At 33.3% G+C, this 27117-nt stretch overlaps 3 protein-coding genes across 4 annotated transcripts in view; 1 reads left to right on the top strand and 2 right to left on the bottom strand.

The window, feature by feature from the left end:
• Positions 1-13: 13 nt before the first annotated feature.
• Positions 14-11425, bottom strand: LOC144975449 (uncharacterized). Of its 2 annotated transcripts, none has more exons than XM_078919524.1 (8): positions 11271-11425; positions 10435-10703; positions 9127-9190; positions 8365-8495; positions 7562-7680; positions 6412-6544; positions 5385-5481; positions 14-1179 (listed from the first exon to the last, which is right to left on the bottom strand). In XM_078919524.1, exons 1-8 carry the CDS (start codon positions 11335-11337, stop codon positions 1112-1114), a joined length of 948 nt encoding a protein of 315 aa, XP_078775650.1. In that variant the 5' UTR covers positions 11338-11425; the 3' UTR covers positions 14-1111. The 2 variants fall into 2 exon arrangements, with proteins under 2 accessions (XP_078775650.1, XP_078775651.1); XM_078919525.1 differs by lacking the exon at positions 5385-5481 and adding an exon at positions 5237-5333.
• A 34-nt stretch (positions 11426-11459) lies between these two features.
• On the top strand, positions 11460-18713 carry LOC144975450 (mitochondrial inner membrane protease ATP23 homolog). Its single transcript, XM_078919526.1, has 6 exons — positions 11460-11707; positions 12149-12194; positions 14386-14467; positions 16022-16156; positions 16519-16608; positions 18154-18713. The coding sequence occupies exons 1-6, from the start codon at positions 11479-11481 to the stop codon at positions 18349-18351; spliced, it is 780 nt and encodes a 259-aa protein (XP_078775652.1). The 5' UTR covers positions 11460-11478; the 3' UTR covers positions 18352-18713.
• Positions 18714-21159: 2446 nt separating this feature from the next.
• The window catches only part of LOC144975446 (protein DD3-3-like), a 33346-nt gene continuing 27388 nt past the window's right edge, over positions 21160-27117 (bottom strand). The window contains exons 13-14 of the mRNA XM_078919516.1: positions 26682-26799; positions 21160-26339 (exon numbers count right to left, since the gene is read on the bottom strand). Of these exons, the coding sequence (XP_078775642.1) occupies positions 25950-26339; positions 26682-26799 (508 nt within the window). The 3' untranslated portion in view covers positions 21160-25949. The remainder of the gene's footprint in view (positions 26340-26681; positions 26800-27117) is intronic.

Genomic DNA, 27117 nt, shown 5'->3' with positions numbered 1-27117 from the left:
CCCCCCCCCCCCCCCCCCCCCCCTCACCTATAAAAAAAAACCCCAAAAAAACTATAAAAGAAACCCTCAACAAAACATGGAATAATTCCAAGGAAAATGTCAAGCGTTGTCATTTCTGTAAGTGTGCTCAACTGTTTTAATCCAGTTATACGAGTAAATCAATCACAAGGACAGGAGTAATTGTGATAAGCTTCAATGAACCCTTATTTGCATCTCTATTATTATTTACACTCTTGGTGAAAATCGTAAGATAAGCCTGGTTAGAGTGAAGTGTCCTATCCAGCAGGTAGCAACAAGCAATTGTGACTTGTCTGTTTATCCCTCATAAAAACAGAATAAATTCAGCTTTCTAGGCCTTATGGCTCAATCAAAGCCTGTCTGTGAGGGATCGGAATCAAATTAACATTTTTTGAATATCTTATCAAAAGTGTGATATCCTTAATCATTGGATGAATAATATAATAATATAATATAATATAATATAATATAATATAATATAATATAATATAATATAATATAATATAACATAATATAATATAGCATAACAAACTATAATATAATATAATATAATATAATATAATATAATATAATATAATATAATATAATATAATATAATATAATATAATATAATATAATATAATATAACATAATATAATAAAATATAATGTAATATAATATAACATAATTGCTTGGTTTGAATTGAGCCGGCTCATTTAACTAGTTAACTGCCATCCTCTAGAAAGACACTATTTAAAAATTTGACCAGAAAACTCGACATTCGAATATCGATCCATTTCAATTACCTTCATCTTGTCAAAACGTCTCAAACCTGGGACCTTTAGAGATCTTCCTTAAAGTCCGAGGTTACAGAGTGTTATGCCACTGTGATACATGTCCAATTAAACCAATAAGCTCATCTAATTTTTCTCATTCCTTCAAAGCATAGAGAAAATAAAATTAATACCATTATTCTTATAAACAATTCATATTGTGATACACGTCAATCTATATAAGGATAAGTCCTTGACATGGATTGCTTTGATGGTAATTTTTCCATTGGTTAATTCCACAATCCAATCACATCTCGTATCGCCGCCTATCATCAATGCTATCATTTAGCACCATAGTAAGTTTGAAGTGGTGCGTGCATTTGCTCTACATAGAAGCTGACATTCGGATCTGAAAAATAAAGGGAAAACAGGAGCAAATTATGAACTGACAATACAGCAAACATACATACTAAAGTATTTATTGTTAAAGTAGGAATCTCTATGGCATTCATAAGCTCATTGTTATCAAGTCAGTTGTTTCATGACTAAAATGTATTTTTAAGGTTTTAAAGTAGTCCTTTAGAGCCATTCGGCCCATGGAGCCAGAGTTTATCCCAGTTTCTATAGCGTGAAACGGACAATAGCAATTGCTTGCTATCCTTTGGATAGGATGCTAGTCTATCGCAAAATACTTTCCACAGACTCATATGAAATGAATAAAGATTACTAATTCTTAAAAATGAAATAAGCACATTAATCTATACATTACAAATCAATGGATTGGACCATGATTCAATTTTTCACAATGTGTTGTCTGATCCTTGGAAAGAAAAAAAAAATTATGGTTGCTTTCTGAAATTCTGTAGTGCTTCTTTAAAGGTTTTAATATTGCCCAGAAACCCAACACCAGCATGGCAACTGTTTTATGTGTTAATGATATAACAAGTTTCTTTAAAGCATTCTAGTGTATAATGCTTAGGCAATGTGTAAATGATATAACAAGTTTCTTTAAAGCATTCTAGTGTATAATGCTTAGGCAATGTGTAAATGATATAACAAGTTTCTTTAAAGCATTCTAGTGTATAATGCTTAGGCAATGTGTTAATGATATAACAAGTTTCTTTAAAGCATTCTAGTGTATAATGCTTAGGCAATGTGTTAATGATATAACAAGTTTCTTTAAAGCATTCTAGTGTATAATGCTTAGGCAATGTGTTAATGATATAACAAGTTTCTTTAAAGCATTCTAGTGTATAATGCTTAGGCAATGTGTTAATGATATAACAAGTTTCTTTAAAGCATTCTAGTGTATAATGCTTAGGCAATGTGTTAATGATATAACAAGTTTCTTTAAAGCATTCTAGTGTATAATGCTTAGGCAATGTGTTAATGATATAACAAGTTTCTTTAAAGCATTCTAGTGTATAATGCTTAGGCAATGTGTTAATGATATAACAAGTTTCTTTAAAGCATTCTAGTGTATAATGCTTAGGCAATGTGTTAATGATATAACAAGTTTCTTTAAAGCATTCTAGTGTATAATGCTTAGGCAATGTGTTAATGATATAACAAGTTTCTTTAAAGCATTCTAGTGTATAATGCTTAGGCAATGTGTTAATGATATAACAAGTTTCTTTAAAGCATTCTAGTGTATAATGCTTAGGCAATGTGTTAATGATATAACAAGTTTCTTTAAAGCATTCTAGTGTATAATGCTTAGGCAATGTGTTAATGATATAACAAGTTTCTTTAAAGCATTCTAGTGTATAATGCTTAGGCAATGTGTTAATGATATAACAAGTTTCTTTAAAGCATTCTAGTGTATAATGCTTAGGCAATGTGTTAATGATATAACAAGTTTCTTTAAAGCATTCTAGTGTATAATGCTTAGGCAATGTGTTAATGATTTCAACTTCTATACTGAGGAAAAGTTTGTTTTTTTTGTTTTTAAGGGTTTTACGGCGCTTGCACCACATTTAGGTCATATCAGCGCCAGTAAAAAGGAAGAAAATGGGACAGTAAAAAGTTCTAGAATTACAATTAAAGCACCCAAGAAAAAGTAAGACATAGGGGAACTGGGAACAAATAGGGATCAGATGTAGATTCCAAGAGCATACCACCAATGCACCTAGTTTGAGATCACCTATAAGTCTCATCCAGACACAAGCACAAAATCCAACAAAGAGGAATACACTCAAATGCTTACATTACACATTAAAATAACAATAATACATTACAGAGAGATGATTTACAAGGAAAAAAATATCATCTCCCAAAACAATAACTATGCATTTGACTGTTTCCCTCCCATCTAGGACTCCGGCCAGGGCCAGGACAAAACCAAGTAATCTCATGCCAAGACAAAGACAGAAAGCAAGTTGGAAAACAGATATAAGGGGATAGAAGACACAGTATGTACCCCCCTGCCCACTATGGGAGGTCAGGATCCCCACCCAGAGAGGAAAAGTTTCTTAAAAACATAACAGCATGTAATGGTTAGACGTTCATTATAACTTTTTCATATATCAATGATTTAACCTTTCACGAAAAGAATAAGTTACTTTTGATAAAATTTAGACCAATTCTTTATTTGCCTTTAACATCGGACCCTACCTATCTCTCCGCCATAAAAGCCGTATCAGTGATCAGCAGTGCAACAACTATTAGTATCTTGAGTGGAAAAGGTTAAATATGATGTCAGATTAACGCAAAATCAGGGCTTCTGTTATTGGCTAATGATTTGGTGACTGTATACACATAACCAGGGATATAATAATAATAATAATAATAATAATAATAATAATAATAATAATAATAATACGAATAATAATAATAATAATAATAATAATAATAATAATAATAATAATAATAATAATAATAATAATAATAATAATAATAATAATAATAATAATAATAATAAATTATTATAATAATAATAATAATAATAACAATAATAATGATAATTATTATAATAATAATAACAATAGTAATAATAATAATAATAATAATAATAATAATAATAATAATAATAATAATGATGATGATGATGATGATGATGATGATGATGATGATGATGATGATGATGATGATGATGATGATGATGATGATGATGATGATGATAATAATAATAATAATAATAATAATAATAATAACAATAATAATAATAATAATAATAATAATAATAATAATAATAATAATAATAATATCTTTGGTATAATTAAAAGCCTGAATGCTTTTCTGATACAGCCCATAAATTATGAAAACATTTCTTGCAAAAGCTTCTCTTCATCGAATGGTATCATCCTCAATGTGGTCCTTTGGTATGACACTCACTTGCGGATCAGAAGGTCCTGGGTTCCAGCCTCGCTCGGCGCAAAGTTGAGTCCTTGGAAAAGGCTCTTTATTCACATTATTCTCTCACCATACTCAGGTGTAAAATAAGTACCTGGCCGTAATCAGCGTTGTCTCTGTCAAAAAAAAAATTGTAATATTGCCTAACAGGTAATCATGTCTTGTCCTACATGTTAAATGTTGCAGTTGGACAGGGACCCCTTGTAAAGCGCTTTGAGCATGTTTAGTAGATATTCTGCTATATAAATTCTCAATTTTTAAAAAAATATTTTTTAATCATGAAAAAGGATACATATCCATCTAGCTTCCCCCCTAACTTTTGCCTTGAACCAATCAATATTTTCACCTTTATAAAATCAACTCACAAATACCAACTAAGGTCGGCTGGAAGATTTCAAAAAGCTGGAAAAAGGCAGACCTGCCAACCCAAAAGTGGAATCAAAAAGTCAGAAAATAGGAATTTGTTTCTAATGGATAATTCCCTATCAAAATGACCACAAGCTTTGCAACCAAACACACAAAGACAGTGTTCTGGCACAGCTGGCAAATTGCATATCAATTATTGTGTTAGGTAATGGAACGGTGAAAGGGAGGAGTGCTATTCATTTTCCTACTTAGCTCCCTTTCAGCAATCATTTGTGGCCCATCGTCTCAAAACGGTATTATGTCGGAACAAACCAGATGCTTAAAAGCCGAATTATATGTTAAACTGGTCAAAAATATAAATCGTTGGCATTAGCACCCTAAAATATGGTATCCATTCTCCTCAATAAAACATACAAACTCAACACAAGTCTGATATTTCTGGCTATAAATTCAATTTTCAACATCTTAACCAACCCGACTTAATACCGTTTTGAGGCGAAGGGTCACATTTTTACCCCCACCCCCCCCACCCCTTCCTTCATTTTTTTCTTCTTACCATTATCATCATTTTTGAAAATCGGAATTCTAGAGACAATGGTAGAATAGCGGAAAGGAAGAGTGAAAATAGGAATGATTCCGCCAAAAGCGGAAGGGTTGGCAGGTATGAAAAGGGCATCCCTGCATAACATTTTTATAATTTAAAAAATAAAAACTCATTGTGTAGGGATGAAGAATCACGAGTCACAAACCTTTGTCTGGGTCAATCTTTGCATGCCTTATAAGGAAATCTAGGCAGATGCATGAACAGGTCAAGGTGCAGACGCCACTTGCCATCTTTGATTTTAACTATAAGAAATAAAGGAGGAAAAAAAGGAAAAGGCTAATACTTCAATTTACCTTTGTCTGGGTCAATCTGTCCGTGTCGTAAGAGGAAATCAAGACAAACGGCAGCACAATTGGGCTTGAAGTTTCCACCAGCCATTTTTATCTTAAGCTGGAATGAAAATATCAATAAATTCTCTATTTCCGATCGTTTGCAGTCTTATGTTTTTTTTCCCCTCACTATAACATGGCTAAAGATTTAATTTAGGATATATGAAAAATACAAAGTGATCTATCAATAATATTGTCAATGAATCATTAAGCAAATGAGTAAGAAGTCATTACTAGTTATATTGATAATTTAGATAATACAATTCTCAGCTGATTGAAGTCTTAGATAATGCAAATCTTGGTCTTGGACATGCATTCCTTGTTTTCAATCCAATATCATTCCACAAGTGTACTATATGTCTATTGTTAGCTAAGAGCAAATAAAGCTTTATGAAAACAATAGAGTTTAATTTTTCCAATCTATTTTCACTGTCATAGTCAGTTGATAATATGACAAACATCGGGAAGATCATGATCATAAGATGATTTTTAAAATTTTGTACACATCTAAATAAAGGCTCAATTTATTGTGTTACATGTTATAAACTATACATTCCAAAAGTAGAAACATCACTTTCTGTTTGATCATGTGTGACCTGTTAATCAATACAATATATATACAATAATAGTCTCACTCGTATGGTGAAGCTATAAGCAAAATCTTGTGATGTTAAATTGGAGTTCTTGTTGAATGCAGGATGTTGTGAGCTGTGAGTATGAAGATCTTCTTGAAACAGAAATTTTTAGTTCCCTCCCTAAAACAGATATCTTGTTAGATTAAAGCTTGTTGAATACTAGTAATTTTAACTGAAAGAAAAAAAATCCCCATCTCCCTCCCCACCTGCCAAAAAAAAGCAAAAATGAGGTTACATAACATGTCTCGTCTACATGTTACGTGTTGCTGTTAGTCAGGGAGTGTTAGTAAAGCGCTTTGAGCATGTTTAATGGATATTGCGCTATATAAAAGCTCGAGAAGCTCGACATAACTAACCTCCTCCAGGGTCACTTTCTCAAAACTGCCGACTTCGCCATCAGCGTTCACAGGATTGAAGTCTTCAGGAAGTTCAAGGTCAAATACAAACTGGCTTTCAGGAAACAGTCCTCTCTCATCCTCATAAAAGTAACTGAAAAAAGAAACAAGCCATTTATTATTTTCAAAGAGAGATGAATTATTTGATATTTAGCGACCAACTTCATAATTACATTTTGACATTTTAATTTAGATCAAAATGTACTCTTGTTTAATTGATTCTTAGTTGTCACAGAGAAAAGATATCTTAATTTCTTTTCAAACTTCTTATTCTTGTTTCTCTATATTTATCAACCTTATCCAATGAAAAAGGCAATCAATGAGCTTAGATTCAAAGCAAAATAAATATAATTATACATTTTTTAAATAGATTGTGTGGTGATATGGCAAACTGTACACAGATGTCAGGAAACTAACATTCAGATTATTGTGTGCTATGTGGTCTCTATGAATTACTCTGATCTGTATTAGCTGCAATGTTAGCTATGAGTTTAAAATCATCTTAGACCTTGTTTTCATTATATGCCTAATATGTGCTTGCTGATGTAAAACTTTTCTTTCAAAAGCTTGCTTTTGCCCAGTCATGAAATTACATTACTTTTAAAACTGTGTTAAAAAAACAAATTTAGAAACTTGTGAATCAATATCAAAAACGAGATAACAATAGACGACTCTCCATGATCTTAGAGATCGGAGCATTCCATTTCATCATAAAAACGTATAGGATCCATTTTCTTATATTCAATCTTATCAAAATTTAATTCTGATTGAGCTTTTTTATATAGTGCAATATCCAATGAACGTGCTTAAAGTGCTTTACAAGGGGTCCCTGGTCAACAGCAACACTTAACATGTTGGACGGGACATGACGCCTGTTAGGCGATATTACCTTTTTTTTTTTTGAACAGAGACAATGCTGTTAACGGCCAGGTACTCATTTTACACCTGAGTACGGTGAGAGAATGTGAGTAAAGAGCCTGTTCCAAGGACTCAACTACGCGCCGAGCGAGGCTCAAACCCAGGACTTTCCGATCCAAAAGCGAGTGTCATACCACTAGACCACATAGCCGCACAATATGCACGACATGGTCCTTTGAAATATCGACATTACCTGACTGTACCCTTGAACTGAAGCTTCTCTAAGACTTTGTCTGAGACACTGGCCTCTTCCTGACATTCTTTGACAACACAGTCTTTGATGCTGATTCCAACAGGCAGCCCTCCTGCACACTACGGATTCACAACACAAAACAAAAGTGCTAGGAAGAATTGACAAATTTATGTGTGTATACTGGTGTGAATTATAGTAGAACAAATAAACAAACGAATAAATAAATTATTTGTTACTTTTTGTCTTAAGACATTTCAACATCAATTTTATTTATACACATCGCAAATCCATGCAGCCAAAGATAATCATGACTAAGAGTGTGGTAAGGACAGATGGACATGTCTAAGCCTTCTACTTGATCTTATAATTTTTTTGGTTGAATTCTATTGGCCATTATTGCTTCTGATATTTTCTTGTAGGGATTTTATATTCGAATGGTGCTTGGGAAAAATGAGTTGAGATGAGCATTAACTCCTGATTGCAGGACCTGGTATGAGTTTAATAGCGCTTGCAACATACATGGGTCATTTAAGTGACAGAAAAACTAATACGTTAAATTTAGATAAGAGGGAAAAAGATAATAGACAAAAAAAAACACTGAATAAATAAATAAATAAATAAATAAATAAATAATTGATTAAATGAATGCAAGCTCTAAGCATAGTACCAAATTCAGAAGGTAGGTCACATATGCAGCCTCAAAAAAAAAAAGAAAAAAAAAGGACTAAAATTTTTAAAAACAAAAACTCCGCCAACTCTACCCCAATTCACAATGCATTAAATCAGTTAACAGCAGTTCTCACCATGTTGTCGTACATGTCTGGGAAGGTCGGTTTCGTTTTAGACCTGCGTCCAACCCACATCATCATCTGACCGTTTTTATCCTTAGTGTATCCATTGATGTGAACTCCATAACCAATGATGCCCAGAAGACCTTTTAAAAAGAAATGTAGTCTTTCAGAACCATGAGACCCACGGAGCCGGAGTTAATCCCAGTTTCATAGCTTTAAAAAGAAAAAAAGAAATTGCTTGCTACCCTTTAAATAGGACGATAGTCATTCATAAAGTACTTTATCCAAGATCTATCAGACCCAGTAACCTAATCACTGCTGGGTGGACAGAAGACTGGTCAGAAGAACTTTAAAAACCTGACTATTGTATTAAAAGTAGATGCAGTTTTTAGAAAACTATAAAATAAATAATTATGTCATAAAATTATGTTTTGAAAGGTATATTTGTTTAAAGAAAAAATGCATCATAATCACAATGATTCAAAAAAATTAAAATAGCACCTAAAAACACTCTCTCTCTCTCTCTCTCTCTCTCTCTCTCTCTCTCTCTCTCTCTCTCTCTCTCTCTCTCTCTCTCTCTCTCTCTATCTATCTATCTATCTATCTATCTCACTCTCTCCTTCTATCCCCACCCGATCGATTTTGTATCTTTCAAAATGTTAAAAGCGATGACAGAAATATAAGGAATTAATTTTTTTTCAAAAATTTAAAAATCTTCTCAGCAAAAGAAATGTACACACTTAGATAGAGAAACAGATACATTTATATCTTTACCTGTGCATGCTCTCTCAACCTCCAGTAAAGGTTTATCAGCATATTTCTGACTTACAAAATAATTCTGGAAGAGAAAGCAAAAGAAACTTTAGTCTTCAAATATATATTTTGATTATTATATTATTATATTCTGAAAAACAAAAAACAAAAAAAAAACTTGAGAATTATATAGCGCAATATCTATTAAAAGTGCTCAAAGCGCTTTACAAGGGGTCCTCAGTCAACAACAACACTTAACATGTAGGACTAGACATGGCGCCTGTTAGACGATATTACACATTTTTACCGACAAAGAAAAACTGTTCACGACCAAGTATTCGTTTTACACATGAGTTCGGTGAGAGAGTATGAGTAAAGTTCCAAGGATTCAACAATGCACCATTCAAAGTGGGACTCTACACGTAACAATGATATATTTACAATTCTAACAATACAGTGATCATTGTCTAAAAACCAGCTTTCTAATAGCCCAACTTAAATGGACAAATGATCTAGCTTGTTACCATTTGGATAGGACAATACAAAGCAGTTTCAACCTGATCTAACAGACATGCTATTCGCTCACTTCTGCGTAGACAGAGGGGCAGAATACAAACCTCAAAATCTGGGGCTGAAAACCAATTCCTTTGTAAATATTCTTACAGCTTACAATATTATTACACTATATCCATTACCAAGTTTTACTTTACCACATGTATTTACTTATATTATATTTATGTTTGTATCATTTTCTGCATTTTATACGTCTCTGTACAAAAATTTCCTTTTATGATGAATGAAGTACATTACTATTATTATTATTATCAAATGCTATACAAAATGAGTTAACAGGACTCCCCATCTTTGACTCATAACGAGAGATAAAACTTAAACCATGGCCATAAAATTTATGATTTATGATGGTTCGAGCCCCGCATCAGGGATTTTTGTTTTTCCTTGGGCAAGACGATTAACCCCCAATTTGCTCACTTTGGATAACATGGGATATTTCTGTTGACATCTGACGATTGTTGGATTAATTATCTATATTCCTTCATGGAATGTCTAGGCGACGGCATCTCACAATGCCACGTGGACGGGCATAATTTTTTAATTCAAGAAAAGGAGAAAAATATCATCTCTCAGCAAAAGACTCAGACAGATCCTTGAGAGAACCAAATAGCCTCCTGATACGGGAAATCAGAGATCAAAGGTGGACCAAAATAGAACCCCCCTCCCCCCAGGAAGTAAATGTTCCTCTGACCTGCCTGAAGAGAACTCTTCCCATCACAAACTCGTAGAGAGAACTACATTATTGAATCAACATACCTCGTGACGCCAGCCCCTAAGACAAGGAATAGCGTCTTTTTCTCTCAACTTTTCAAACACTTCATTCACAGCTTTTGATCTGTCCTCATAAGTTTGAAGATCTGAATGAAGATGAACTCCTGGTTTCAACTCGTCCTTGGTGGCGTTTTCAGAAGTCACTTGGTGGAATGTGTTCGTGAAAGGCTTAAGATGAGGCCAAACGTCTCCACGTATTAATCCAACTTGCTTCTTATCCACAAAAAAAGGCTGACACCCATTTTTGATTGCATCTGTCATGAATAAATTATAAAAACAAATCAAAAACCTAAAGGTGACTAAGTGAAAGTGAGTCAGACAAAATGTAAAGTAAATACAGAAAGTAAATGCGACTCACGTATATTGATATAATATAGATTTAATCGGTACAAAGTTTACTTAAGACTGTTTGCCAATGCAGAACACAAATCAAAACATTTTAAAAAAATTGTTAATTAATAAAAACCAACATATAATCGTATTATTTTTAACAAACAAGAATCAAATAAATTAGAAAAGATTATTACTGTGGATGATGATGATGATGGATAATGATGTGTTTGTTTTTTTTTTCATTAAGAGGGGAGAACTATTTTTTAAATTGCAGCCATTGGCCTTCTTCGAGAGACAGACAGACACACACACACACAGACACACACACACACACACACACACACACAAACACACACACACACACACACAAAAATACAATGACAATGTATAGACTAAAGATCATAAAATTTTTGACTGATTACAATCAACCTTTTTTTCTCCCTGAATGAAGTGGTTATTTTTAACGTATCTTTTATCCGATTACTCACCTTCAACATTCACGCCATTTAATCTTTTCAAGAGTTTGATAACAGCTTGAGAAAAAGATCCATCCATGGTCGTTAAATGAGCGACAAGATGGGAGGCAGATTTTCCCTAATTCTTGGAATTCGACAAGAAAGTAGAAAGTAGAAAGGTTCCGGCGATCAACCGGCCAAAACAAAAAGAAACGCGAGTTATCCACCTTTGTAAACAATCATGGCAGCCTCCTCGGCTTCAAGTTCAGATGATACCGAAAGTCGAAAACAGCAACAATCTAAACCAAATACAAATATTTCCCCCGTTACGACTGAAGAGGATTTTGGATTTTTCTTTTTCCCCGATAGAGATGGACCCTCAAACAAAAGTTTCTTTCAAAGAGCCATATTTCAGGGTGACAAAAATCACTTCAAATGTAAAGTCAATGTCCAGAATTGTATGAAGAATAGTAAGTTGTTTTTATTGTTTTGTTTTTTTTTTTTATAGTTATAGGATTTTATCATGATTGTTTTTTAAAGTTTAAGTCAGCTGTTCGCGGAGTCAAGATGGTATAAACAATTTTTTTAAAAATATTTACCAATTGTTAAGAATTTTAACTTTCTCGGCAACAATTCATTGACAGCTGCAGTTCAATGTCATTCACTTCTACTTCTATTTTGATGACGCAACCTGAATGTTCAAATTGAAACGCAAACTGCATTCTCAAATGTGGTCAGGAATATCAGGCACATGTTAAATACTTAAGACTTAAGTGGTAAAATTACGTGGAAACAGTCTGTTTGTATTATTATTATTATTATTATTATTATTATTATTATTATTATTATTATTATTATTATTATTATTATTATTATTATTATATTATTGTATTTTCTTTTGCTAATTTCAGATCCCAATGTCAAGTTATTAATGGCTGCTTTGAAAAGTCATGGATGGTAAGCATTTATAAAACAAACTTGAACAGCTTCTCCATTTGATTTTACGTTTTCTCTTGTATATATTTGATATGGAGGGCGAAGTGGCCGAGGTTAAGGCACTGCACTGTGATCTGGAAGGTTCCGGGTTCGAGCCCCGCTTCAGGCACTTTTTAGGTTTATTTTCCTTGGGCAAGATTATTAACCCTCAATTTGCTGGGGCATGTCTGTCGCAGACCTGATGAAACACTGATAAGAGAGGCTCTGCGATGGACACCCCAGGGAAAGAGGAAGCGAGGCCGCCCCAAGGAGACTTGGAGACGTACCATAGAGAGGGACCTAAAACAGAGAGGCTCTCTGTCCTTCAAGATGGCCCCAAGAATAGCTGCTGACAGGACCAGGTGGAGATCCCTTGCATCGCCTCAAGTGCCAGTAAGCCCGGAGAGGATTTAGTGATTGAGTGAATTTGCTGACTTGGACAACATGGATGATTCCTGTTAACATCAGACATCCTGCCTGATGGAATATCTATATTCCTTCACGGAATGCCTAGGCGACAGGATCTTATGGTGCAATTGCTAAAGGGCATAATAATAAAATATTTTAAAATAGTTGATATAAGAAAGTATACATTGTTAATATGACAGTCCAAATATTTTCATGTATACAGCAAATGAAAATTGTATTTATATTTTTTATAAAAAAGTTTTAATACTAATACTGTTCAGAATTATGTTTAAATTGGAGTACTGGGTGGGGTTCCTGACCTCCCATAGTGGGCAGGGGGGTACATACTGTCTCTTCTATCCCCTTATAACTGTTTTCCAACATGCTTTCTATCTTTGTCTTGGAATGAGATTACTTGGTTTTGTCCTGGCCCTGGCCGGAGTCCTAGCTGGGAGGGAAACAGTCAAATGAATAGTTATTGTTTTGGGAGATGATATTTTTTTCCTTGTTTTCTCTCTGTTATGTATTATTATATTTGTTATTTTGAATGTATAATTATATGAATATAAGCATTTGAGTGTATTCCTCTTTGTTGGATTTTGTGCTTGCGTCCGGATGAGACTTATAGGTGATCTCAAACTATGTACGTTGGTGGTATGCTCTTGGAATCTACATCTGATCCCTATTTGTCCCCAGTTTCCCTATATCTTACTTTTTCTTGCGTGCTTTAATTGTAATTCTAGAACTTTTTACTATCCCATATTCTTCCTTTTTACTGGCGCTGATATAACCTAAATGTGTTGCAAGCGCCGTAAAACCCTTAAAAACAAACAAACAAATTGGAATAGTAAAGCGAAATAACCCTCTTCATGTTGATTGGTGTTTGATTTTACTCCCATTACCTCACTGATTTTTCCAAGCACATTACAACTTAATTGGCAGTTGCCAAATTAGAATCCATTCATCAATCTGTTTAAAATATCCACTGTTATTTGAACCCAGGAAAATCCTTATCCAAAGACATTGCTATTGTCCAAGCTGCGAAGGGCAGGAAAAAAAATGATGCTTTATTCAGATACCATTTAATTTATAAAGAATTTTTACAATGGTATACCTTGTTTAAAATTAATGTTCTTGAAAAATGTATTTCTTACACGCTTTTCACAAACATGTAAAGCATTCTACGTAAGCTTTGTAGTAGAGATGAAGCCTATATTGAAATAAGAATATATATTAACAGTAATCTATGAATTCAATCTATCTTGACGTGTAAACAAAATCAGTTAATCATGCGAAATGACTAATAGAGTTAGATTGAAATGTTTTATTAGGGATACAATTTCAAAAAGTTTAAGTGCAAAGAAAGAGAGAGAGAGAGAGAGAGAGAGAGAGAGAGAGAGAGAGAGAGAGTGGGGGGGGGGGGGCGGGGGGTAGTAAGAGAAGAATGATTTTCATTTATCTGATCATGTTGATTTTATATTCAATTTTTAATATCTACAGTGTTGAAATCTTAATAAAATCCACTCCATTGTACCAGAAATATGGTTGACTTTATGCAGGGTTGATTTTATCCAATTTCAATGCAAAACACTTAGATACAGAACAGAAAATTTGGGACTCACAAGAAGTGTTAAATTTAGGCAGAATTTGACTTTAAGATTGTTGACTCTATGCAGATTCCACCGCAGTTCATCCAAACTTAAAACAGTTTGGTGAAAGTTCACCAAATTTTTTTTTTCTTTTAAATTTGCTCAATTTATTTCAGTCCTGTGAAACTTAATCGACATATTTCATGTGAACCTTGTAAAGAGAGTGTGAGTGGAGGTTTCGACCCTACAACAATGCAGGTGAGTTATGAATTATCACACTTTATTTAAAGTAAAAAAAAAAAAGACAAAGGATACAGTTCTTTATCCAAGCCATTCGCGACTGATTTGTGCTTTGTTTTGATTAAAGTCCTCTAACTGTCAAGATAGTAGATTTATGCATTTATAGTACATATAGCACATCTCTGCTATTTTGTTTAAATATGCATCATCATTCTGTAAAGCGCTTTGAGCACGTTTAGTGGATATTGCACTATATAAAAGCTCAAGTCTTTTTTATTCTTTTAGGAGTCTTGATAACTCATTTGGTAGAGCACTCAATTCCCACGCAAAGGGACTGATCAATTCCAGGTGAAGTGTAAATTTTTTTTTACACCCCCACCTTCTTCCCCCTTACACACACAGTCCACCCCTGTTAGATCTGATGGAAAGTAATTTGAAATAGACTAAGGGGTAGTAAGCAATTGCTATTGTTCATTATTTAATGATTTAGAAACTAGAAACCAGATTTACTCTGACTTCTTTAGTTATTTGACATCGAAGTACTAGACTACATTCATTTAGTTGATCATATAAGGAAAAATCTGCCTCCCATCTTGCCGCTCATTTTACGAACATGGATCTTTTTCTCAAATTGTGTTGAGTTTGAAATATACATCAGTTTCTCTAGTGAAGAGGGGGGGGGGGGCAGAAAAATATCTCGATCATTGGTATTGATTCCTTTGTGAAAATAGTGCTCTTACTAATTGAGTTATCAAGGCCCCCAAATTTACTATGGCCTGACGTCATATTTTATCATTTTGTATTTGCGAATCTCTTGGTGAAGGTAGGTATGTCCACAGCTATAACCAGTTGAATATTGATAAATACAGTGCCACCACCTCACTATAACAATGTCGGCAAGACTAGAGAAATAAAATGTCATTATAAGGAGCTGGCCTTATAGTGGAGCAACAGAGAATGTGAGGGGGGGGGGGGGGGGGGGAGAGAGAGAAAAGTATCATGAGCAGTGTGCAGTGTGAAATCATCAATCTTTATATTTGACTTTATTATTACGACCAGGCAAAGTGACATTTAGATATCAGAGCTGATGACCTACTTCGATTTAAGAGATTTTTGCCCAGTTATTGATTTTTCTGAACAAGCTGTTGTCGGAAATCTTTGACAGCAATTTCCTTCTTCATTTTTGTCATCTTGTCAACTTTGACGAGATTCTGCAACATTACATATGCAGCTATCCTGTTTTGAGCGGTGCATTATTGAGTTATATCAGTTTTGTTGTCATTGAACTAGAAATTTTTTCTTGACTTGATTTGAACCTGTTGATTACTGCCATATCTATTTTGCTCTACAAAGTTTATACTAAAGTGTATGTTATAATGGTGAGTTGGTTTAAAAATATTACTGATATAAAAGGAAAAGATCGGGACTTCAGACTTCGACACTATGTTGCTTCAGAGAGGATGTCGTTATAAGTGGTGTGTAACATATTGGAAGAAGTTTTGATTTGAAGAAATCAAATTTTACATCCAAACATTGGGCAAAAGTTAATTATTTTGTATTTCTTCCATCCAGGTTGTAATCTGTGAGAACAACGTGAGGAAACAGCCTGTCACCTGTAACGTCATTGCCCACGAGTTGTTACATGCCTTCGACTTCTGTCGTGCCAAGGTGGACTTCCAGAATTTAAGACATTTAGCCTGTACAGAGGTATGATGACATTGCCTTACACTTACAGTAATCCGTTACGTTAAAATCTGGTTATATGTCGGATTGAACTAGATGAAGAAACATGACTTTTGGGGTAAACTGATAAGGATAAAATTGTGAGGTAGCAAGCAATTTTTGCTATATTCTTTTGCTTAAGGTTAAAGAAATAAGGAATAAACTATGCCTCCATGCACTTTGTGATTCTGGAATAATCTTGTTTTTTTTTTAATTTGTAACACTTCCTTTTGATTTTCATATATTCATAATGTATGCTAGTCATAGAAAAAGCTTTTTTTTTTTAAATCAAAGATTTTTATCAGTAACAGCTTTTTAATAAAAATCATTCCCCTTCCTTCATACAGATAAGAGCTGCCAATATGAATCACTGTTCTCTGTCAGCATCTCTGGCAATGGGGGACGCTTCTATACTTGACTTTAAAGGAAAACATCAAGTAAGTATCTCCATGTTATTTTAAGCCAGTAAATGTGTGTTCTGTAAACAACAAAGTTTGAGCTTTTATACAGCGCAATATCCACTTATCATGCTCAAAGCGCTTTACAAGGGGTCCCTGACCAACAGCAACCTATAAAGTGTAGGACGGGACATGACGCCTGTTAGGCGATATTACAAATATTTTTTTTCGGACAGAGACAAGGCTGTTAACGACCGGGTACTCATTTTTCATCTGAGGACTGTGAGAGAATGTGAGTAAAGAGCCTTTTCCAATGACTCAACTATGCTCCGAGCAAGGCTTGAACCCAGGACCTTCCGATCCGAAAGCGAGTGTCATACCACAAGACCACATAGCCATGTTCTGTAAACAGAGGTCATACACTTTTTTTTTTTTGCCTGGTATATGTGGACCATTAATCTCATGGTTGAAAATAGAATTTTAAAGATCTGAATAAATTTTGTAATGGTAGCATGTCTGACTGGTAATTGCGGCTATGTGGTCTAGTAGTATGGCACGTGCTTTCGGATTGGAAGGTCCTGGGTTTGAGCCTTGCTTGGTGCGTAGTTGAGTCCTTGGAAAAGACTCTTTACTCACATTCTCTCACTGTGCTCAGGTGTAAAATGAGTACCTGTCTGATAACAAAATTGTCTCTATCGGAAAAATTGTAATATCGCATAACAGGCTTTATGTCTCATTCAATATGTTACATATTGCTGTTGTTCAGGGACCCTTTGTAAAGCGCTTTGAGCATGTTTAAATCATTTAGTGGATTTTGCGCTATTAAAAGCTCAAATTTAAAAAAAAAATGAGGTTGAGGTTCAATCCCTAGTCGAGGGAGGCTGATTTTTTTGGATGTTTTTTTTCTTGTATCTTTCTTTCTTGCTTTGTCTTATTATTATTATTATTATTATTATTAGTAGTAGTAGTAGTAGTAGTAGTAGTAGTAGTAGTAGTAGTAGTAGTAGTAGTAGTAGTAATAGTAGTAGTAGCAGTAGTAGAAGTAGTATCATATTATTATAATATTTATCATAATTATTATTATTATTATTATTATTATTATTATTATTATTATTATTATTATTATTATTATTATTATTATTATTATTATTATTATTATATTAAGTTATTTATTTTTGTTATTATTGTCATCATATTCTTCTTCTTATTATATATAGTAATAATGATAATAATAATAATAATAATAATAATAATAATAATAATAATAATAATAATAATAATAATAATAATATTGGTATTATTATTATTATTATTATTATTATTATTATTATTATTATTATTATTATTATTATTATTATTATTATTGTTATTATTGTTAATATTATTATTCTTACTATTTATTATTTTTATTATTTTTATTTATTTATTTATTTATTTTTGTTATTTTTGTCATCTTGTTCCTTATTGCTATTCCTCTTCTTCTTCTTCCTCTTTTTATTATTATTATTATGATCACCATCTCGCCACCATAATTGTTACATGAATTTCCATTTTTTAAAATTTCATTTTTATTTCTCTCCACAGTATTGTGTGAGGAACAAAGCATTGCAATCGGTCATGTTGGTACGAAATGTCACTGAGCAGGAAGCGATGTCTGTGATAGATGATGTCTTTGACAAATGTTACAACGACACAGAACCCTACGGGAGGCGGTGCTTCAAGGATTTAGACAAGGCAAATAGAGCTTACGAAGAAGCCAGATATTATTATGACATTGATTAACACATCCTGTGTGTTGTATAGGATATATGTGTATGCAGTTTAGCGTGGGATAGTGGATGTGTGTATGCGTTAGAGATATAGAGTAATATCTGTATATATGTGAGAGAGAAAGGGAGAGGGAGAGAGAATGTATGTGTTTGAGAGAGAGAGAGAGAGAGAGAGAGAGAGAGAGAGAGAGAGAGAGAGAGAGAGAGAGAGAGAGAGAGAGAGATATTGTCATCTGAGTAGAACTTTATATATTTATTGTCATACAAGAAGATCGAGTGCTTAGCAATGTGTTTTCATTGGATAAATGATTTGGTATGACGTAATTAATACTGCAAGGACAATGTTTTAAAAATAAAAATTTTAAAAGATTAGAATATTTACAAAGATTCAAGAATTTTTTCTTTAGTTGAGAATTTATTTCACCATGAGATGGAGAACCCTGTTTTTTGACAAAGCCTTGTTTCCTTTAGCAAGAATTTGAAAAAAAAAAATTAAAAAAAAAAAACTATTGCTTACTTTGTGGCGCTGAATTGGTAACCAAAATTTGGATTATTATTTTGTTCTGTTTACAAGATAGTGATAGACTTTAAAGTCAACTTTTTGCCTGTGATTTATAAAGAATATTTCATATAATAATACATTGCTGTGCTATAAATGGAGAAAAACAACGGTGTTTGTTACCATTTGGATTGGATGCTGCTCTTAACAGCAAAGAACTTTCTGCATGGCTGTTAGACAACCTGTTAACAATCACTGCTAAATGAATAAAGAAAAAAAAATGGTTGTGATTAAACACGTCTATGCAAACCTTGATTATTAATGGGGTCTGATTGAATGTTTTGTTTTTGTTTTTAAGGGTTTTACGGCACTCGCAACACATTAAGGTCATATCAGCACCAGTAAAAAGGAGGAAAATGGGACAGTAAAAAGTTCTAGAATTACAATTAAAGCACCCAAGAAAAAGTAAGACATAGGGGAAACTGGGAACAAATAGGGATCAGATGTAGATTCCAAGAGCATACCACCAATTTATTTAGTTTGAATCACCTATAAGTCTCATCCAGACACAAGCACAAAATCCAACAAAGAGGAACACACTCAAATGCTTACATTATACATTTAAAATACCAGATATAATAATAAATAATAGAAAGATGAATAACAAAGAAAAAAATATCATCTCCCAAAACAATAACTACAGTGGAACCTCCCGATTACGACACCTCCGAATAGCGACAACCTCCTGATAACGACATTGACCCGTGGTCCCGATTTTTTTTTCTATTTAAGATCAGTAACAAAAACCTCCAAATAACGACGTACTTTTTGATAAAACCTCAGAATAACGACATCATTTTGGCGATTTTCGGCAGTTTTCGTAGATATCTGATACTAAAAATACCGAGTACGAGTACTCAAAGTTTATAAAAACGATTCCTGCTTGAACCAATGATAACGCAGCTTTTAAAACCAATGAGAACGCAGCTTTTTTGACGAATCTTGGCTGGTATGCATGAATAAAAACCAAGGTATAAATGTAAGTGTAAGCAAGTAAATACAAAATCTTGGAAAATGTGATATTATGTGGTGATAGAAGTAGTGGTAGTAGTAGTAGTAGTAGTAGTAGTAGTAGTAGTAATAGTAGTAGTAGTAGTAGAAGTAGTAGTAGTAGTAGTAGTAGTAGTGTTTTTGTGGGAGGAGGAGGAAGAGGATGAGGAAATTTTATCTAACTATTACCTGTTTTTGTTTGTTTTTAAGGGTTTTACAGCGCTTGTGACACATCTATGTCATATCAGCGCCAATAAAAAGGAAGAAAATTGGATTGTAAAAAACATTCTAGATTTACAATTGAAATAACATAAGAAAAAGTAAGACAAAGGGGAATGGTTTAAATAGGGAACAGATGTAGATTCTAGGAGCACACTATCAGTGTACTCAGTTCAGATCACCTAAAAGTCTCATCCAGACACACGCACAATTACCCTCTAAGAGGAATACACTACAATGTTTTGTTTGTTTTGTCAATGAAGTTAATAAAAACTGGTCCCGCGGGCCTTACCACGCCCACTTTGTCTGCCATCTTGGAAACCTCTAAATAACGACACCTCCGGATAACGACATAAAAACTCTGTCGTTATCGGGAGGTTCCACTGTATGCATTTGACTGTTTCCCTCCGAGCCAGGACTCCGACCAGGGCCAAGACAAAACCAAGTAATCTCATTCCAAGACAAAGACAGAAAGCATGTTGGAAAACAGATATAAGGGGATAGAAGACACAGTATGTACCTCCCTGCCCACTGTGGGAGGTCAGGAACCCCACCCAGTCTGATTGAGTGGATAAATTTCCAATTGCAAGTGAGCCAAGAAAAAAAAAATGAGTAACACAAACTTTCCAACTCTTCCAGATTTATGATTAAACTAAACTTGAGCTTTTATATAGCGGAATATCCTATCCTTGCCAACAGCAACACGTAACATATTATAGGACGAGACATGGAGCCTATTAGGAGATACTCAATTTTTTCCCACAGAGGCAACGCTGGTAATGGTCAAGTACTCATTTTACACCTGAGTACAGTGAGAGAATGTGGGTAAAGAGCCTTTTCCAAGGATTCAACTATTTGCAGTTTGAGTGGAGCTCAAATATGACATTGCAACTGTCATCAAATGGAAAAAACAAACCATGGCGCCTGGATGCACTTTCAACTTTACAATTTTTTTCCCAACAGAGACAACCCTGTGAACGGCCAGGTACTCATATCACAAGACCACAAAGCCACATTAAACATTTAAACAAAAAAAATGAATGAAAGATCAACTTATTTTCTACAAAAGAGCTGACCAGCAGCAGTTTATTGTCGTCAAATATATTCACAAGTAATGGAATGTTAAATTTACATTTCAACAACAAGTGGTTTTTTTTTGTTTGTTTGTTGCTTTAGGTCTCTTCCAACACAATTGAGGTTATATGAGAGACCGCTGAAACAAAAAAACAAGCAATCCAACAAAAATAGTACAAATGTCAATCAAAATCATAACCTAAAGATATCATAAGCTAAATTATAAATAACCAAGAACAAACAGGCAGAGGATTTACAGGAAAAAAATATCCCCTGTCAAAAATACAATCACAAACCAAAGAAGCAGGATAGGCTAGTAAAGAGAAGAAGAAACGACATCACTATCGGATCGTACACCCATGCGAACATCATAGGTATATGATTCAAGGGTGATGCTCCCATCCAACCACCCGCCAAGTGGTTTGTTGATAGTATAACATGATGCATAGGATTTAACAAAAATGTGAACATGAGAAAAATTGAAAGAAAGTTTTAACGATTTCAAGAGTGCACAATTATAAGACATAATATATGTCCCCTTTTTTATTTGTTTTTATTGGTTTTACAGCAGTTGCGACACTTTTAGGTCATTTCAGCGCCATTAAAAAGGAAGAAAATGGGATCATAATATTTTTTATTCTAGATTTACGATTAAAATCACCCAAGAATACGTAAGAGAAAGGGGGTTGGTGCAAATAGGGAACAGTTGTAGCTTCCAAGAGTGTACTATCAGTGTATTTAGTTTGAGGTTACCTAAATGTCTCATCTAGACACAACTACAGGATTCCACTAAGAGGAACACACTCAAATGTTTACAAAATATATTCAAAGCACAAACTTTAACAGTACACAACAGGGAGATGATTAACAAGGAAAAAATATCATCTTTCAAAACCTACTCTATACATTTGACAGATCCCTTGTATCTTTGTCGAAAATTCAAAACATACTATAAATTAGCACACATAAACATAAGACATCTAACAGAGGGATGATTTACAAGGAAAAAATGCATGACAACGGTGGCCATATCTCATTGTCATGCTGTGATCCCCAACTCATGATTTTCTAGGGCCGTAGTGTACAAGAGGGCTCAGTCCATCTAGAGATTAGAGATAGCAAATTATACCGAAAGTTTTGTTCCACAATACACTATACAGGAGATGATCACCGACGTCTTGTTTCAAATTCCGCACAGAAGAAATCAAAATCAAACAAAACTAGAATCCAGGCAGAACTATTTTATCTCAGCAAAGGCACTTGCACTTACAGAGGGTACGATGTTGCAACGCGTATTAACTCTGTAGTTATTTGAAACACAAAGTTTGCTACTTCGCCAGAGGACTTTGTAAACAAGCCCTTTCAACTGATGACTTCAAAGAATCGCTCCCTGCTTCTCTCTAAAACCCCTATTACTGAAAAGACAGCCATACAATCTTCAGCTTGAAGCTTTGGCGTTAATGGAATAAGAACAATACTAATTATGATTTGTTTTTATGTTTGCAACACATTTGGGTCATTTCAGTGCCAGTAAAAAGGAAGAAAATGGGGTAGTAAAAATAATCCTAGATTTAGGATTAAATGCACACAAGGAAAGTAAGACAAAGCGGAATGGTACAAATAGGAAATAGATGTAGATTCCAAGAGCATACTATCATTGTGCATAGTTAAATTAAGTCTCATCCAGACACCAGCGCAGGATCCCACTAAGAGGAACACCCTCAAATGCTTACATTATACATTCAAAACAGAGATATTATAATAATTTACAAGGAAAAAAATATTATCTCCCAAACCTATACATTTGACAGTTTTCCTCTTGACTCTCAGCCAAGGACTCTGACAAAACCAAGTTAACACATGCCAAGACAAAGACAGAAAGCAACTCGGAAAACAGAGACGGCACAGCTAGAGACCTCATGCCACCATGGGAGGCATTACTTTGGAATAGAAAATAATTGGAACGGCAAAGTTTGCTATTTCACAAGAGGCCCAATTATGACTTTACACTACACCGTAATTTGCGTAATATTTTTAAAAATGTGACCTTGAACTTCATTTATTATTTTGAACACTTGTTCACTAAAATAAAAACATAAAATTTAAATATTTACATTGTATATGATTAATATATTTACAGGGATTAAATTGGAAATTTTAAATACAATCACATGTGATTCAATTCTTTTATAATTTTCATTGAAGCACATAAAAACGGTACAAAATGAAATCTATCACCGATGCGATGTGAAATATCGCCATTTCATCATTGGATGGGACTGTTTTGGTAGATTATTTTTTCAGTCACTTCATTAAGAGTAAGATGATAAACCAAAGATGTGCCAATTATCACAGATTGTCATATTATGTAACAGTGGAAGCATAAGAAATATTTTCGCTTTATCACTTTTTATCTGTGGTTGCAATATAATACTCTCAATGAATGTGAGCAAATTCATTTGTTATTTTAAAAATGATAAAAAAAAAGAACTTAGTCAAAAATCCCTAATATACCTATCGGTGATTACAGTAAGATTTCTATTGGATAATGATGAAACCAATGAGGAGTTAATACACTGACTGCAATTTTGAGTTTTATCTTGGTAAAAATCTCCGTTATCAAAAATATATCTTAAATGTAAATATTTCCTTACCGTTGAAAAGGACTAAAAATCTGAAAAAAAAAGTATGTAAATCAAACTATTGTATTATTTGTAAAATTATTTGAGTAGTTTTTCAGCCTTTTAACATTTAAAAATTGAATAAATTATCGTGCAAGAAAAACATTCAAATGAAATGAGTATACAAGTCCAATAAAAATATACTATTGTTCAAAGCGTGGCAGTAAAATACATAGTGTAATCAATGGTGTGTAAATTCATCAAACATACTAAAAATTAATCATCTTTATGGTCCCATTATCACCTCCCTTTGTGCAGCTAGTAACATTGTTAGTTTTAGACTATAAACAACACATAAAAATTGCTAACTGTTGGTCCGCATAATACGGTCGACAAAACCAAGCCATAATTGGCTAATTATGGATTAGTTCTATAGCTTGCTTATTGGCTAATGCTAAAATTATGGAAAGTTTTTGAATGAGACAAAAACAATAAAACAAAAGAATGCAATTCAAATTTAAATTTCAGGAAGAAATCCTTTAGCATTCTTTCAAAACTATTGAGCAAAACTGAAGAAATAATTTTTTTAAAAAGAACAAAATAATCAACACTGATCATTTCGGGCTTAAATCCTTGCTCAGCCAACAACAAAAACAATGTAAAGATAGTACCTCACATTCAATTCAGATAGACGGGAGAAAAGGTCTATGCACGTCCAGACAGAAAAATAATGATGTTGGAAAGTCACTTTCCATTATCGATCGTCCCAACCTGAGCATGGCATCTCAGAACTGATGACAAACAAGTCGAGTGTGCCAGATACTTGTTACTTCAAGGTTGGTGAAGTAACACAACCCTCATTAAATAATATGTTTTTATCACCATAAAACATCTGAAGTTGGTTCTTTCAAAAAATGCAACAGTCAGTTATCAATATTTCTTAAAACATTGTGGTTATTATGTTTGGTTTCATATTTTTGACCCACTGACAGTATTTCAGTATATAAAGTTCTTGATTCTATTCAAAGAAAATGATAACAAGATATAAGTAAAAATGAGATATATCATTTGACAACTTTACAAGGAAAATTTATGTATCAGTGGTTTAAACACAAGATAAATAATTTATATATAAAAATATAAAGTTCTCTCCTATCGTATCACCAAAGTATTAGAAACACATTTTTAGTCTTTCAAAAGTTTGTACATTTTACATTTTGCCAAATAGTAAATGTTACATGCACATTTGTAAAAGTAAAACTAAGTGTACATTGAGGTCAGTGATTTAAATATTAAAATTAAAGCAGTATTTAATAACTTGTTCTTCATACATTTGTTAAAGTAAAACTGTGATTTTAATATTAAGCAGTATTAAATGGCATGTTATTCATACACTTGTAAGGTAAAACTAAGTGCACAAAGGTTTGCAATTTTGATAATAGATTAACAAATATAAAAACAATAAAATTAAGAAGCAAGCACTGGTGTAAGATAAAGAACTGAACAAGTGTGTATGAAAGGTGCCAGATAAAGCAAGAAAGAAAAATACAAGAAAAAAACCATCCCCAAAAATCAGATTACTGATTTTTTTAAATGTTTTTTTTCTTGTATTTTTCTTTCTTGCTTTGTCTGGCACCTTTCATACATACTCATTCAGTTCTTTATCAAAACAATACTCGGGGCTCCTTATGGAGACTGTAACTCAACAAATTTTAAAATATATCTTGCATAGAAGCACCCATTATTTTCCAAAAGAGTGTGATAAAAAAAATTGATGATTAAAATAATATAAAGATTAAATCGTCCTCAAATACAATTAATCATAAATTGATTCGTAGAAAAAATGAACTCACCGGACAGAATGCCATTGACAAAAACAGTGAGATAAAAAAGAAACTTATCATGTCTAAGGAGTAAATAGGTAAATTTCAACTACAAAAATTAAGCATGAGTCTAAAAATGTAATGTTTAAATAAATTACTTTAAAGCTTTTTAATAGTTTTAGATTGCTATGCCAAATCACAGTTTTGATAAACCGAAACCGAGCACATGCTCTGTTTTCATAAAGATATTGCAAGTTTTAAAACAACATCTCAAAAAATCTGAAACATGAATTTGTATATAAATAACACCGTTTTTATATTTTTCTTAAACTTTATTTTGCATAGATCTTTCAGCATTGCGACAAGTGGTTCTAACTGCTTGCCATTTTGTTGGATTCCTTCTGAAATAAAAGATAGTTCCACCCACGATGACCAAGACAACAACAACTGCCACCACAATTCCAACCACCAAGGCTATACTAGAGCTGGTTCTTGCCACATAAACTCCTCCCTCCCTAGCTGATATCCTGGCCTTTCCGTCACTGATGTCGGCATCCATCGTTGTCCATACAGAGAAGTCGGAGGAGGCGTGATAGATTGTAACATCATCATCATCGTAAACTTTCATCTCGAAGACAAATTTTTTCTCTGATCCTTTGGGTATTAGATCATCAGGGGTTATATAATAGAAATCACTTGCATATTCATCTCCTTCCTGAAAAAAAATAGAAAACAGTAGATAGGTTGGTGAACAATTTTACTAGTTAAACTCTTTAAATGAATTCATTTCTCAAAGTTGAAATTATCCATTTTCAACAGCCTTATATACTGCAAGAATTTCAGTCTTCTTATTTTTTGCCTCCTCCTCCTGCTCCTCTTCCTCCTTTTTCTTCTACGTCATCTTCTTCTTCTTCTTCTTCGTCTTTAAATAAATCGACTAACTCAGAGTATTTCTATCAATGTGAAAAGAGAGAAAGAATTGAGTTCAGAGATACAAATGTCAAGAAATAAGGATAAAAACTGCAAACAGACCGAGTCAAAATCATCTAAAACTTACATGCATTCCTCTATTCACTGCCCTCATTCTCCTCTCTCCTTCCTCAGTGCTCCATTTTTCAATTCGCATTTTCTTCAATGACTCAAAAACACCTTCTTCAACAAAGACTTGAGCTTCCCTTGAGAAAGGAAATTGAAGACAAAAACATTAATAAGAGCAAGAAAAAAATCATAATTTGAACTGTTTTATCCCTCAAATGTAAATATGTTGTGAATAACATAATCCTTATGAGTTACACAAAATGATAAATTCTCGCATGGGGTCCAAAAAAATTTTTTTTATAATAATAAAATATGTTTTTATTCTCAAATAGCTTTACAATTTTATTCAAATGGATAGTAAAACTAATTTATAAATGGAGAAAAGAAGATAGGAAATTAATCGTAATTTTAAAAATTCAAACGTTTGCAATTACATAAACGAAACTAATTTAACT

This window comes from Berghia stephanieae, chromosome 6 (assembly GCF_034508935.2).
Source record: "Berghia stephanieae isolate SIO BIC M18660-M18661 chromosome 6, UCSD_Bste_1.3, whole genome shotgun sequence".
NCBI classification, from domain to species: domain Eukaryota; kingdom Metazoa; phylum Mollusca; class Gastropoda; order Nudibranchia; family Aeolidiidae; genus Berghia; species Berghia stephanieae.
Note: the sequence above shows the minus strand (reverse complement) of the source record. Positions and strands in the feature narration are given on the sequence as shown.

What these genes read in the sequence shown, in the direction of transcription:
- LOC144975450 (XM_078919526.1), top strand. Translation starts at nt 11,479, where the DNA reads ATGGCAGCCTCCTCGGCTTCAAGTTCAGATGATACCGAAAGTCGAAAA. An exon ending in GACATTTAGCCTGTACAGAG is followed by an intron (nt 16,157 to 16,518) that starts GTATGATGACAT and finishes TCCTTCATACAG; the next exon opens with ATAAGAGCTGCCAATATGAA. An exon ending in ACTTTAAAGGAAAACATCAA is followed by an intron (nt 16,609 to 18,153) that starts GTAAGTATCTCC and finishes TTCTCTCCACAG; the next exon opens with TATTGTGTGAGGAACAAAGC.
- LOC144975449 (XM_078919524.1), bottom strand. Translation starts at nt 11,337, where the DNA reads ATGGATGGATCTTTTTCTCAAGCTGTTATCAAACTCTTGAAAAGATTA. An exon ending in AAATGGCGTGAATGTTGAAG is followed by an intron (nt 10,704 to 11,270) that starts GTGAGTAATCGG and finishes TATTCATGACAG; the next exon opens with ATGCAATCAAAAATGGGTGT. An exon ending in AGAAAGTGACCCTGGAGGAG is followed by an intron (nt 5,482 to 6,411) that starts GTTAGTTATGTC and finishes TTTTCATTCCAG; the next exon opens with CTTAAGATAAAAATGGCTGG.